General features: G+C 55.0%; 1 protein-coding gene across 28 annotated transcripts in view; it reads right to left on the bottom strand.

The window, feature by feature from the left end:
* The window catches only part of LRP8 (LDL receptor related protein 8), an 81,291-nt gene that overhangs the window by 41,053 nt on the left and 25,228 nt on the right, over positions 1-15,010 (bottom strand). For all 28 annotated transcript variants that reach the window (XR_012419993.1, XM_015435661.4, XM_074006284.1 and 25 more), the window contains exon 3: positions 2,014-2,136. Coding sequence is in view for 27 of the 28 variants with exons in the window: in XM_015435661.4 (XP_015291147.2) it covers positions 2,014-2,136 (123 nt within the window). In the remaining variant the exon portion in view is untranslated. The remainder of the gene's footprint in view (positions 1-2,013; positions 2,137-15,010) is intronic.

Raw genomic sequence — 15,010 nt, 5'->3', positions numbered from 1 at the left:
CTGGGGTGCTGCTCTGGCTACTGCTCCCACAGGTGCCTTGTGAAACCTCAGAGAGCTCGAAGAGCCTTTTTTCATAAAAGGGAGACCTGCCATGAATAAGCTGTGTGTCTCTGAAGGAAGTCTATCAACTTCTCTGGGTCTCCAGTTGTCCCTCAACTGTGAAAAGCGGGCCTGGGAGGCAGGAAGAGTGAGGCAGGAGGGCCCCTGCCCAGCCCAGGGGGTGGGAAGGCAGCAGTTGCTGGGATGGGCAAGAGGGAGAAAGACAGAGGGACACATGGGTAGGGCAGGGGGGAGAGATGGCGAGAGGGAGGGTGAGGATAGGAGATGAGCAGGGAAGGGAGGCAGCCCAAGAGGGCAGGGGTGGGTGGGACCCTGAAGGGGACAGAAAGGAAGATGAAAAGGGACATCCACACAAAGAGATAGAGATGGGAGTGTGGAGGCGGGGGGAGAAGGGGAGCCCAGCCCTCAGGTAGCAAGGCAGCCCCCTCTAATAACCACAATGAGGCTCCTCTCCCTTCCTTTTCCGTCCCCAGTGTCGGAGTATCTGCTGGAGTGCGGTACGGATGGAGGAGCTGGCTGACTGCAGTGAAGGAAAAGCCCCCTGTAGCCACAACCCCTCCCCAAGCACACACTCCAGGCTGCACACGACTCTGCCTCTTGTTAGCTGGGCAGCCTTGGGCAAGGGGGAGAACCGACTCCAGCCTCAGTTTCTTTCTCTTTACATGGGGATCCCCCTCCTTCCTTAGGTTGCCAAGAGGATGAAAGTCACAAATGGGCGTGGCGGGGCTTTGTTCCTTCTGAAGCTCAGGACAAAGCACTGGGCTTCCCTCCTGCCTGGGAGCCTCCAGTACAGCATGGAGTTTGGCCACGTGATGGGTGAGGAAAGGATGGGGCCTGTGGCATGGCTGGGGAGGCCAGGAGCAGCTGTACGAGGAAATGAGGGCTCCTTGTCTCGGGTGGGGGCCGCTCTTGCTCTGTTCTCTCTCTCTCTCCCTTTCTCTTTCTCTTATGTGGAGACTGGTAGCTCTGTTGCTAGGAGACAAGGAAACCCAGTTATCACCAGCCACAGCATTAGATGGGACTCCGGTCTCCATTGTCCCCACCTCTGCCTCTGGGGCGACTGTTACCCCTAAAGAGGGGCTCTCGGGTCCCCGCCAGCCCCACCATCCTCCACATGCTTTCGCCTGAGCCTTTTGTCTCGGGCTCACGCTGCTGAAGCTCTGCCTCTGGACTGTGGGGTCCTTCCCCGCCCCCTTCTCATCTCCTTTTTAATTTAACAAATGTCACGGAATGACCTGCCGGGTGTAAGTTTGCTTTGAGGATTAGGGCCTGGAAAATAAATCATGGAGAGACAAAGCCCTGAGTGTAGGGGGCAGGCCTGGGGCTCAGCTCTGGCCTCCACCTCCCCCCGCCTGCCTCTGCCACCACCCAGCTGGTGATGGAGGCAGGAGCTCCAAGGCTCAGCCCACCCAGGATAGAGGAATGGGCCAGGGCCTCAGAGTCTTGGCTGGGTAGCCTTGGGCAAGTCACTCAACCTCTTTGAGCTTCAGTGTTCTCCTTTACAAAACTCAGAAAATGACAGTGTCTGCTTCATGAGGCTGCTGTGGGGATAAAAAGCATTAATGCACACAGAGAGCTTAGCACATGGTAAAGGCTTAAGAAGCGCCAGCTGCCATTGGCACTCCTGGAATTATGGTCGGAGTTCTCAAGAACAGCAGCAGGGAGGCCTGGAGGACACGCTAGGGCTCCTTCTGGGCAGAAGGGCTTGACAAGACTGTTTCTAGCTGCTGCTGCCACAGAAACAGGGTCCAATCCGCAAGAGGGCTGTGAAGAAAGCCCAGACACAGGACAGTAGAAACCAGCAACTAAACACACCTGTTTACCAGGAGCGCCCTGAGGGCGTGGCACAGTGTTCAACTGGTCGCCTCTCCTGAGCCTCACAGCTTCTCAATAAGGAAGATCTGAGGAGGAAACCGAGGCCCACCCCCACCCAGCCTGAGGGGCAGGACTCACTGCAAGTGGCCTCGGACTCATCGGAGCCGTCAGGACACTCCTCCTCGCCATCACACTTCCACCGCTCGTGGATGCAGTGGCCGTTGTCACAGGTGAAGTCACTGTCCGCACAGGTCTTCTTGGCTGCAGGGGAAGGAGGAGAGCGTAGTGAGTCTGGGAGCAGTCAGGAGGGCGGTGGGGCAACCAGGATGTGCTTGGTCTGCAAGCCGGACCACAGGGCTTCCCACAGCCCCACCAGGCCACAGACTGCCTTGCTGACCAAGGGCAGAGGACGGGAGAGACAAGCTTCTTTGTTCCTTAGGCATCTGAACACTGCGTGAAGACAGGTGACATTTTGCTCTGCCCTCCAAGTCCAAGAGCTCAAATCCAGCAAACATGACAAGACTTATCATACCCCTGTCACTCTCCTGCTTCCCTTCAAGGTCTAGTTCCACTGCCACTGCCTCCAGGAAGCCTTCCCTGATAGCCTACAGCAGCTGCCTTAGCTCCTTCAGCCAGTTCTCAGTCTCTTTACCTGCCTGTCCCACTTTCCCCAACTGGACTGGAAGTCGAAGTCCCTTCTGCAGGCACCAGGCAGTTTGTGACCATGAATCCTACACCTAGATGATTCCTTTGTGGCAAGATGAATGAGGTATTTTGTGTTCAGAGCAATGGAAGGAGGATCTACTGGGCAAGACACCCAAATCAGTCCCTGCCCCCAGGTGTCTACAGCCTGCGGGGTGATCTCCACACTGCTCTGGGGATTTCAATCCCAGTTCCTCCTCCTCCTCCTATCTGTGTGACCTTGAGGATGTTCCTTAACCTCTGAGTGTACATTTTCTTATCTATAGAATAGGGAGAGGAAGACAAAAGGCGGTGAGGAGGAGCAACAAGAAGTTATAATGTATGAAGAACCCGCAGCAGACTCAGGCACATGGCAGATGCTGGAGAAGTGGCGGCTACTGTTGTTTTCAGGGTTTGAGTCTCAATTAGAAGCTGAAGGAATGGGGTTCTGTGCCCACACAGGGGATATAGCAGGCTGAGAGCTCACAGCTGGTAACAGAGCTGAGATAAGAATATGGGTACCATCCCCAGATTGGTTCTTTGCTGCTTTCTGTGTCTTGTCCTAAGAGGAACTAGAGTTTCCAGATCAAGGAGAGGAAAGGAGATGGCTGCCCATGTCACAAGGTACCCCAGCTTCTTCCCAAGCAGCAGCACAGCACTGGGCGCACCTAGCAGGCCCGGGGGAGAGCAGTTGCCCTGTCAGGCCTTCCATGGTGGAACTGAGGCTGCCTGGGTACCCCTAGTAGCAGGGGGTGTTGGAGACCGGAAGGGGCCTTGAACACTCCACCCCTGACACCCTGCACCCTCCATAGCAGCCCTAGGCCTCTGAATTATTGGGGGCTCATCTGCATCGAACTCACACATGCCCTGTTCCTGCTGGACCAAGCGTCCAGGACCCGCTACAGAACAAGGTGAGGAAGAGAGCACTGGGCAGGGAGTCCGGAGGTCTGGATTCGAGTCACTGCTGTGCTATTTTGCTCTGTACCCTCAAGCACATCATGGCGCTTTTCTGGTTCACAGTTTCTTCATCAGGAAAAGGGAGGGTGATCTGGTGAGAGATAAGCTTTCAGGTGTGGTAGTTCCAGATCAGGAGGCCCAGAAATGAAGGCGGCAGGGGGCGGCGGTGGGGGTCTCTTTTCAGCCTAAAAGAGGATACCTCAGCACAGCAGTGACTTACCCCAGGCCTTGGGGCGCTCAGACCACCAAAGTCCCCCCCTGGAATGAGCCTGGGATGGATTTAACATCAGGGGCCATAGCATGCGGCCTCTCCCCAGGGGCTGAGAAGTCCCGTGGCCCCAGCCTGCCCCACTCCCTCATCTTCCCCTCCTCATAGGGGAAGGTGGGTGGCTAGCCCCACCTCAGCTGCAGGTAGGTCCCTACATACCCCATGCTTTTTATACCATCATGCCTTGTCCAAACTGTCTTTAGTCTGAAAGCCCTTTCCCCCACCTCCCGCCTTGTTTCCATTACACACTGGGCTTAAGTATCACCTCTATTCTTGATGTGGGAGCCTCCTGAGCTCCCACAATCCGCTGAGTGTCCTTCTAGGGCAGAGGTTGGCAAACTTTTTCTGTGAAGGGCCAGATAGTAGCTATTTAGGCTTTGAGGGCCAAATGGTCTCTGTCACACCACTCGACCCTGCTACTATGGGGCAGAAGCAGTCAGAGACATTAGATAAATAAGTGAGCATGGTTATGTTTCAATAAAACTTTATTTACAAACACTGGGGACAGGCGAGGCCTGTGGCCTGTATTTCGATGATCTCTGTTCTAGATCATCACTGATCACGAGTCCAACATGGTTTGCTTTCTTCCCTGTCCCTGCAGCACAGGGACTGTCAAATTCACAAGAATCCAGCTTGGGGTGGTAGGTCTCAGTGGGGGACACTGAGCCAAATGCGAGCACAGCTACCCAGCCTCTGCTCCATACTTGCAGCTCTGGGACTTGCCTTCTCCCGAGGAAGCTACTTCCATGGACCACCTTTATTCAAATCTATCCACAGGCCCTCTGGGTGCTTCTGGGGCTGCAGGCCTGCTCCCCATCCTCCGGGTAGCCTGGCAGGGATTAGGTGAGAGAGACTGGGTCTCTGAATCTGTTCCATGCCTGTCCTCTTCAGTGGAATCTTTGCAGTACATCTGCATTCTAAGATGAATTTTCTTCACACTTTGCTTAGAAGAATGCCTCTGTATGTGCAGAACTAGAAGAAACCTGAGGACTCAGAGTCCACCTTCAGATGTGTGGATTGAGGCCCAGAAAGGGAAAGGGGCTGGCTTAGGGAAATACAGCACGGCAGGGATAAGAACAGCTCTCCTGCCTCTCAGCCCAGGGCCCTGGAGCAGCCCGCCCTGTTTCCTGCACTGAGAGGTCATTGTCAGTGATAGATACGAATACCACCTATTGGTAAATCCTAGTCCATAATCATCTTAAAGTAAGTACCAATATGAACCACAGCACCTGGGGAATTTCCTAATGTGAACACCAGTGGTTTTTCCCTCACAAGAAGCTCAGCATCCAAAAAAAAATGTATATCCTAGTTTCTTCTTTTTCTCATTCTAACACTTACTGGGTGCTTCCCCTGTGCCAGTCTCTGCCAGGTGTTTTTACCCAAGAAACCTCATGGCAAGGGGCCTGCTATGTACTCATTTGACGTATGAGGAAATCCAGGCCCAGAGATGTTAAGTTACATGTCCAAGGTCACATATGGGGGGAGCAGGGTCACAATCTGAACCCACAGTCAGATGCCTGCTCATCCCCACCATGGCTCCCCAGATAAACATTCAGCAGTATCAGATGTGGAAGAAAAACCTTACAGTAGGTGAGCAAGCCCTGTGCAAGCTTCAGTTCCACATTCAATGAACCTTACTTCTGTTCTACGTTCTGCACTGAGAACACAGAATCAGCCCAGCCCAGTCTCTGGGAATTAAAAGCAAGTAGGCAAGTCTGGCAAGGATGTCTGGTCAGATGTGCCCAAAACATCAGGGCAGGCTTGAAGAAGGTGATGATGGGGCTCTGTCACTGGGCACAGGACAACCAGATACCCCCCAAAAACCCTGCCCTGCCTGGGATTCTGAAAGCCTGGGGGTGAGCTTGTCCTCCCTCCATGTGCCAAGCCCTGCAGGCACTGGGCAAGGAGGCCAGAGCAGCCAAAAACACTACTGCTGTCCCAGAGGGCAGCTTCGAGGTCAGCCCCGGCTGGGAAATGGCAGCTGCAGGGAGAGTGCCCTGTGGTGGTGGTTTTGGGAACAGATTTGTTCACTGGCTGGACCGGCTTGGAGATTTTCCACTCTGGCTCTGGCCTGGCACCTTTTGGCTCTGGCCTGGCACCTTTCACCCAATATCCCAGTGACTCCTCACAGCTATCTTGGTAGCTGTTGTTAATCCCATTGTACAGAAGAGGATATTAAGGCTTAGAGGTGAGGGTGTTAGGTGGCAGAAGTGTGATTTCAACTCTATGTGGCAGCTGCCAAAGCTTGATCTCTTTCCATTCAGACCCTCGGCCACCTCAGTGTTACCAGGCTAAGAATGAGGACCCGAGAGTCCTCAAATGTACTGAAACACCTCTCAGGTCTCCTGGAATGTGCCCAGAAGTGTGCAGCAGAATAAACCCAGGCCTGGGACGGCTTTTGCTCTGCTAATGGATGGCCAGGAGTGGGGACTAGAGTAAAGCACGCTGGAGGGCCCCACCGGAAGTGGGATCACATGGAAGGATCTGGAGTCAGAGTGGAGACTGACTCCTGGCATAGCCACCTCGGGGTGAACCTGGGCAAGTGGGGATGTGGCTTTCCCATGCAGCTTTGTCACAAGGACAAAAGGCAAAAAGACTCTTCTGGGAGATCCTAGTGAACACCCCGTGTCGGGCCGTTCAGTGCAATGAGCCCAATAGTCCCTCGTGAAGAGACCATATCAGCCCTGCCATGAGATGAGGGCTGTGCTGCCGTTCTAAGGCTGTCAGAGCAAGCCATGCCAGACCCCTACTCTGCTGGCCTTGGCTCTGGTTCCCAGGGTGATTCCGCAGCTGGGCTCATGGCTCCCTGTTTCCAGGGATTTATGTCCCCCCATGCCAGTCTGCCCCTTGGACAATGCCCACCTCTGTGAGTCCCTCAGCCCAGGAGTGATACATAGTCAACCAGGGTCTGCGACATCATAATCTGATGCCATGGCAACAGATGGGCTGCCACAAAGGACTAGGGGATCCTAGGGGCAGTGAGGAGGGGTTGACCCCAGGGTAGAGTGGGGGATAGTGGGAAATCCAGGACAAAGGAAGTGGGAAATGCTATTTATAACAAGAACATGGGCCAAGGAAAGCACCAGACAGTCCTTGGTCTATCAAACTGTGCCCTGCCACTTGTAGGCTGTGTGACCTTACGCAAGTTACACGACTCCTCTGAGCTGCACTTTCTTCGTCTGCACTCAAGGATACCATCCCTGCTTCACGGGACACACAGGGTCATTGTGAGAAGCAAATAAGATAAGGATAGCCCCAAAGCTTTATGAACTGAAAAGCAAAAAGGCGCAAGTTAGAGGTGTGTGAAGTCACAGCCCTGGCCCCAGCTGCTGTGTGTGTAACACTGGGCCCATCCCTCAAACCTTCTGAGCCTGCCTCCTCCTCATTAGGGAATGGAGGTGTGGCGCTGACTAAGTCTTAAGGCCCTCTCCACACTGAGTGTCTGTGATCCTATGAAATTATTAGAATCACTCAGCACCTCCTGGCTTCCCCCACCTCTAGAGACATCCTTCCCATGCTGCTCCCCTCCCACACACATCCTGGAGCCCCAGTGCAGAGACGAGGCTTCAAAATAAAGATCAGTCCGGGCTGCCCAGGGGCACTGCTCCGTGTGGCTTCCTCTTGGCAATCCGAATGTCCTGCCATGTTGGACTCCAGAGTCTTGAGTCCCCCTACGTGGGTCTCCCATGTTACATGCCTGGAAGCCAAGGCCTAGTGAGAAGTGACCGCTCAAGGTCACAGCACATGTCCCTGGGAGGGCTGCACTTGAACCCAGATAATGACTCCCAATCTCACTTTGTGGCCAGCAAGCCAGGCAAGGGCCACCTGACCTGGCCCAGGGGTCAGGGAAGGCTTCCTGGAGCAGGGGCACTGTGTTCAAAGAAGAGGAGTCAGCCAAACTGTGGGAGTGAAGAAAGCAGTGAAGAGCATTCCAGGAAGAAGGATAATGGGGCTTGGGGGCATGGAGGAGTGAGCAGAGTGACCATTAGGGGCTGGGACGAGGTGAGTGGCAAGGGACCTGGAGATCCACCAGGCCAGGGAACAACTTGCCCTGGTGAAGTTGTTCACCAAGTTGTGCACCAAGCTGCCCTGCAGAGGCCTGGCACAGGGGCCTGGCTTTCCTTGAGCTCACCCAGGGACCCATCCAGCCTCTTGCTAAACACAGGACTGCTCTCCAGCAGCCAAAAAACCCCAAGGCTCCAGGCTGCCAGAGCTTCCTTTGGGATTTTGTGAGGCTGTGCAAGACAGAAAATCGGCCCCTAGCAGAGGAGAGGGGTATGAGGCAGGACAGAGCCCAGGGGTGGCCATGCACCAGGATATTTAGGATAGACACTATTTTCCCCCTTGAAGATGCATGATGCCCACCGGTTTATAAAGGCCCTGAGAAGGACTGCAGTGAGGATATCTGATTGTTTCCTCCAGTCTTCCAAGCTTGTTTAACCAAGGAACTCCTTTTTCAGATGCCACATCTGTTTATTCCCCAAGAAACAAGTGGTCCAATGAACCACACCTAGGAAAACACTGCTAGGGCGTAAGCCTCTCATCCTACAAATGATTAGATGAGGTGCAGAGAAGGGAGGGACTGGCCCATGTTCACACAGCAGCCTGGTACTTGTACTTAGCCGTCTGCCTCTGGGCCAGCCCCACTAGGCCATAAAAAATAGAACAAGGTGTTCACAGAGCATAGAGCCCAGAGTGAAGCTGCAGGGACCCCACTGGAGACCCCAATCCTCAGAGCAGAGACATGTCTAGAGAAGGGCCCAGGAAAGGACAGAGAGAATGTATACCTGGCCACCTAGAACAGGAAGATGAGAGAGCTGTCAGCCTTACAGGCTCTGACTGATCTCTGGTTTCTGTAGACAGGTCTTGGGCTCTAGAGAATGTTCTCTGAAGGCAGAGCAGCGACCCCTAAGAAAGATGGATTCCAGCTCAACATCGTTGCTCAGCAACCTGGGCAGGTTCTTTCCCCTCCTAGGGCAGTTGAGAGGTAGAGAGCAAAGGTAAAGCCCCCACACTGGAGAGCTGGGTGCAGAGAAGGGACTCGGCTGTGGGCCAGTGGGCCCACAGGCGTGGGCCAGTGCAGGGTGGCTGGCTTTGGCCCTGCAGCCCAGCCCTAAGGCAGCTGGGCCACTTGTACCCGGGTCGGGGAGATGAAAGGGCTGCTCCCACCAACAGTTACCCTTCCATAGAGCTCACCAGGCCCCGGCGTTGCCAGGACGACCGCTTCCAGCAGAATGAAGATCCAGGGTGGGGGCAGGGGGTGTGCCAGCCCACCCCTGGCCTACTAACCTGGCAGGCAGATTTAAATGACAGTCCAGGAAGCTACTATTAAACTGTCACCCCAGTCAACAGGACGACAGACCCGGAGTGTTCTCTGGCTGCAGCAACGACACAACAGTAATGAGAGGGGGAGGAGACCGTGGCCCAGAGCAACCTGTACCCCACCCGGGGACCCTGGCCTGCTGGCTGTCCCACTGCCAGAGCCACCCTCTCAGGCTGTGGCGGGTCCTGGCACGGAGCTGGGGCTCAGCACAGGGCCTGGCAAACTATTTTTAAGCAGAGGAACCCTTTTCCCAAGTGAACCCCCAACATATAAAACAGATTAAAATGGAGCTGCATGGTTGGAAGTGGGGGTGGGGGTGACAGCCACAGCCCATCGCCAGCAGATCTGGGGTCCAGCAGCACTGGATTCAAATCCTAACCCCTCCCTGGACATGTGATGTTCCCAAAGCCCTCAGTTTAAAGATCCCGTGGGTCCATTATAACATTGCAAACAGCTTCCACCTGGCTCTGCTGCTGACACTCTAGGGACCTAAGGTTCTAAGGCTGTAACACTCTGATTTGCACCCTAAGCCCCTGTGACAAGACTCCATGACAGCTACCGCCAGAGTTCGAGATGTAGATAACCTGCGGATGGCAGCCTCTGACGCCTTCCTTGCAAGGAACTGTTTATCTGAGTCCAGAAGTCCACATGCGGACAGTCTCTGACTACTCGAGGCCCGCGGTTCCCAGGAGGCAAACGGTTCCCACAGTCTCCTGACAGTAGGGTACAGGCAGCCAGCACCCATATGTGGTGGGTGGGACACGGTGAGTGGCTTTGTGCTACCCAGCGGGCTCTGGGGCTCGAGCCACCATCATCCATCAGCAGGTGACATCTAAATTCACCCTTTCCCCCACCCTCCCATCCACCTGGGGAGACTGAGAAGCTGCAGGTGCTGAGGAGGAAGGAGACACATGAAGGGCTCGAGCCAAAGGATTCGCCCCATTCGGAATAAAGAGGCTGTGGCAGAAGGAGCACTTTTTGGTGAGGGCGGCTTTGCTTTTAAATCGGGAAGTTTCCCTCAAAATTTTCTGGGTTCTCTCCTCCAACCCATTCCACTAAGGAGTTACACAATTCTAACCAAGCCAGATCCTAAGACCGTAAATCTATTTATTTCCCAAGAAACAAGTGGTCCACCTTTGCCCCAAAACACCAAGGCATGAAAATGAGGTTGTAAGGGTCGGGAGGCCTGAGGAAAGACGAATGGGAGGCAGTGGCAGGACCCCAGCGGTGGAAGGAGTGTCACCCCTTCCCATTCTGGGCCTCAGTCTCCTCATGTGAACACATCTCTAAGGGCCCCCTCCAGATGACCTTCTGAATTTGTGACCCCATGACACGGAGAGGTTGTGGTTCTTGGTGCTGTTGCAAGCTCCTCCAAAGGGCTCACCTGGGGCTTCCCACAGCCAAGCACCTCCTCCAGGCCCCAGTACATCCCAGCTGCTCTCAGATACTGCCGGACCCTGGCCCCACTGTCACCAAGGGAGGCCCAAGCCCTTGCTGGGGTATGTAGGCCTCCCTGTCACCACAGGGAAGAAGAGCGTCTCCGAGGGACAGACCGACAAAGGCGCCTTCCTGTCCCAGTGATTTGTGCATGCAGGAGGTATTGAACGAGTTGTAGCTGAGGGGCCGGGAGGAGGTGGGTGGGATGGGATCAGCAGGGGTCCCTGGCTGGCGCCTGCAAGGTGCTGCTGAGAGCAGGCAGCACGCTGAGAAGATGACCACGTTCCTGCCCTCTCCCAGGCTCCAGCCAGCCCCACCCCGGATTTTGGCACTGGGATTGTGGGTCCCAGAGAAACAGCTAGAAGAAAACTCATGGCATTCTTAAAGTAGAAGCTTCCAGAGGCCAGAAGGCAAGGCCACGAAACCCTTTAGGCCCTCTAGCCAGAGTCATTGCCAGGTTCCCAACCTCACATTCCCCTTCCACTCCTACCCCAGTGGAAATGTGGTCTCCTCTGACCAGGGGACCTTCCTGGCTAACCCTAGCTAGGCCCCCTGGGGCTGATGGATCCATGGCTCTGCCTCCCTTGGGCGGGCTGACCTTGGAGCTTGCCAAGGACCCCTGCATTCCAGGCTCTGTTCTTGCCACCAGCTTCCTAAGGGAAGGAGGGGCAGCTCTTCTGCTTCTTCTTTTGCAGTCGAGGAGAATGTTCTAGATCTCATTCCAGCCCTGCTCTGCCACCAACATGCTGTGTGACATGGGGCAGGCCTCTCTGGGCTCTCAGCCCCCACTAACTGCAAGTCAGAAGCTCAGGGCTCCCAGAGCAGAACTCTGCAGCCAGGGCCAAGGAGGCCAGGCTGTGGGACTCAAGGACCCACGAGGCACAGACACTCCTCTGATGGAGCGAATGATTGAATGATGACCCCTGCCTGTGGGGGTGGGGGGGGTGGGTCCCTCGCTGCTACCCACAGGCAGGCAGAGCACTCGGGCCTCTGATGTCAGCAGTGGGTTGCTGCAGCACCCTCCCTTCTGCCCACTAGGTAGAGACTGCAATCACTAGGAAGCAGCCTTGGCTAAGTGAAAAACGCAAATGCTTTCACCAATTAGGCTGGTAGGAGAAGCATTTCCTAAGATGAACCCCACTGGCCCATCCTGGTGATAAACGGGCAGCACCTGTTATTGGGAAATCCATCTCCTGGTGCGGGACTGCTGCCTCTCTGGAGTGCTCCTCTGTGCTGGGCTCTGGGCTCCTCACCAGGGAGTGTGGGGCAGGCTGTGCCCAGGAGGCTGGTGTGAGCTCTCTGCCACCCCCAGCCTCATGCTGGTCATCCAGGGAGCCTGTGCCCGCCTGTGTGTCCAGCAGAAGGTCTGCAGGTTAAAGTGTCACTCTGTGACATCGCTGAGGCCTGTGCAGGGAGTCTGCTAGCTTTTCTGGAGAGAGGTTAAGAATATCTCACTGAGAATGGCATTAGCAATGGGCCGTCTGCCACCCCTGGCCTGGAGGGACTGGCTCTGCTCTGTGGCCTTGATGTAAGTCTCTGGCCGCCTCTGCGCCTTGCTGTCTTCCGTCATGGCATGGTTAGTTGGATGAGATAAGCTCTAAGTTCCTCTCCTTTTTAGACAGGTTTTATCCACCACCAGGCCTAGAGTGAGGCTGACAGAGCGAGGGAACTGTGGCTTGGTCCCCAGCCCCTCACAGTCCACTCCTGTGGCTCCAGGGGCTACAAATCCAGAGCCAGTAGTCACTGTCCTCCCAAAGCCCTCCCCATAATCAAAGAGCCATCTTTCCTTGCCTACTGGCTTCCCATCTCCCCTTGAATATAACCGACTGCCTTAGCAGGACACTCAGGAACACTTCAAGCTGCCCTGCTACTGCTCTGGCCCATCCCTGGCCATCACCTGCCTCCAGTAACCACTCGATGGTTATGGACAAGCCATCAGCCTTCATACCAGGTGCTTTTGCTCATATAGCCCTACCAGGCCGGAAGCCCTTCTTCTACCTCCATGGGCAAAACTCTCCCACCCTTGAAGGGCAGCTCAAGCATCAGCTGTTCATGGTGTCTGATGATGCCCCCATCCAAATCCCCCCACCTCTGACAGAGCAGAAATGAGTGGATTCCAGCCCGGGGCCAGCCAGGGCCCACAACACCAAAGTAGGACGTTAGCAAGCTCGAGTCTCCACGGGGTGCTTATTTTGCTGCTGTATTTTTGGCAAGCCAGCCCCAGGCAGTGCCTACAGGAAGCCCCTTCCAGGCTGTGCCCACCCTGGCCGTCAGTGCTGAGATGAAGATCTGTGGCCCCACTGGCCAGGGGAGACCTCAGGAGCCGTCCACCAGACCAGACTGGACTCAGAAGTCATCTCAGCAGCTCAGTAAGCTGCTCTATGACATGGCTCGGCCACTGTCATAGAACGGGGCTCAGGGAGATGCAAACCCTTCCCAGTCTCACCTAGTGACAGCTGGGCCCTCGGCTGTGAGAAAGGCCTTCGCAGGGCTTCTCTGGGGAGTTCTGCAAAGCCCTGCCTGGGTTCCAGAGCCTCTCAGTGATCAGGGCCTCGGGAGCCCTGGGCACCCCTCCAGGCTGCCCTTGACCTCTGGGGTGACATTGCACACGCCCCTTACCCTCCTGTGCCTCAGCCTCCTCACCTAGACACTAGAGGAGTCAGGTTTTCATGTGTACCATTCAAAGGCCTGCCTGGGTTACCTCACAAGGTGAGAGTGAACGGGACAGAAGGCGGGTGCTAGAGGTGTGGGGTGGGGCTGGGTGGTGTGGGCCAGTGTGGTCAGTGCCCGCTCACAGAGGGGAGACAGGTGTGCTGCTAGCTGATGCAGACAGCAGAGCACGTGGCTCAGAGCAAGGGCTCAATGGAGACAGTGGAAGGGCCCTGAAGGCAGGGGCTACTGAAGACCTTCAGCTCAGAGGTGGGGATCATGGGGGCGCTGGGGAACAAAGAAATTATCTGATTGGGATATACTCCTTGAGCCCAAGAGAAATCTAGCAGACTGGTCCCGGGTCCTTAGCAGGTGTGGAGTTGAGTGACAGGTTTGAGACTCCATCCCCAGTCCCTTGGCCTGGCTCCTCAGGGTCAGCTGTGTGGTAGGATGCCATCACCCACTTTGAGAGATTAGGAAGTAAAGACCTTAAAAGGCATGAATTGGCCAGGCATGGTGGCGCATCCCTGTAATGCCAGCACTTTGGGAGGCCAAGGCAGGCAGATGACTTGAGCCCAGGAGTTCGATACCAGCCTGGGCAACAAAAACAAAAATACAAAAAAACATTAGCTGGGCATGGTGGTACACACCTGTAGTCCCAGCTACTTGAGAGGCTGGGGTGGTCGGGTGGCTTGAGCCCGGGAGGTTGAGGCTGCAGTGAGCCATGATCATGCTATTGCACTCCAGCCTGGGCAACAGAGGGAAACACTGTCTTAAAGAAAAAAAAAAAGGCATTGATTGTCCCAAGGTCATATAGCTTGAGGCAGGACCAGAACCCAGGTTGTTTCATCCCTAATGCTGTGCAAGCAAAGGAAAAAGTGAGAGGTGGACCTTCCTTCAGAGAGTCTATGGCCAAACCGAGCAATGGAGAACCCCAGGTGTAACAGCCACAACCCAGAACAAAAGGAGATGCATCTTGGTTAGACTCCAGGGTGTTGACGTCACTCATCTCCCCTCTCTGGACCCCAGTGCCTCAGCTATAAAACAAGGACGCTGACCTTGGTGGTCTCCAAGCCCGCATCTCCCTTGCCTGTGAGTAAGGTCTGCTGGAGGGAGAGGAGGCAGGCCTGGGGAGGGCTCATTGCCTGGAAGAGAGACATTTTAAGTTGGTCCTCAAAGAAAGGGGTGATGTTGGCTGGCAGTAGTAGGGGCTAAGGAAGCCTGCTCCGAGGAACTATGTTTTTCCAGAAGGAAAAGGTGGATTCTGAAAGCAGATGGAGAAGGCTGCTTCTGGCTTCTCAGTGCATTTGGAGGGAAATGGGGTCCATTCTGAAGCTCTTTAGAGATTCAGGATTGGTTCCAACAGGGAGGTGTGAGCGTGTGGTCCACAACCCCTACCCAACAAGCAGATTCCTGGCCTCGGGCTCATGTTAGGCTGGAACCTAACATGATGTGAGCTTGGAGACCACCAAGGTCACCAAGGCGTCCTTGTTTTACCGCCGGGGCACTGAGGCCCAGAGAGGGGAGATGAGTGACGTCACCACCCCGGAGTCTAACCAAGACCCATCTCCTTTTGTTCTGGGTTGTGGCTGTTACACCTGGGGTTCTTGTTTCTCAGTTTGGCTATAGACTCTATGATGAATGTCCACCTCTCACTTTTTCCTTTGCTTGCACTGCATTAGGAATGAGATGACCTGGGTTCTGGTCCTGCCTCAAGCCATATGACCTTGGGCCAATCAATGCCTTTTTTTTTTTTTTTTTTTGAGACAGTGTTTCCCTCTGTTGGCCAGGCTGGAGTGCACTGGTATATCAGCTCACTG

Source organism: Macaca fascicularis, chromosome 1 (assembly GCF_037993035.2).
Source record: "Macaca fascicularis isolate 582-1 chromosome 1, T2T-MFA8v1.1".
Classification (NCBI taxonomy): Eukaryota; Metazoa; Chordata; class Mammalia; order Primates; family Cercopithecidae; genus Macaca; species Macaca fascicularis.
Note: the sequence above shows the minus strand (reverse complement) of the source record. Positions and strands in the feature narration are given on the sequence as shown.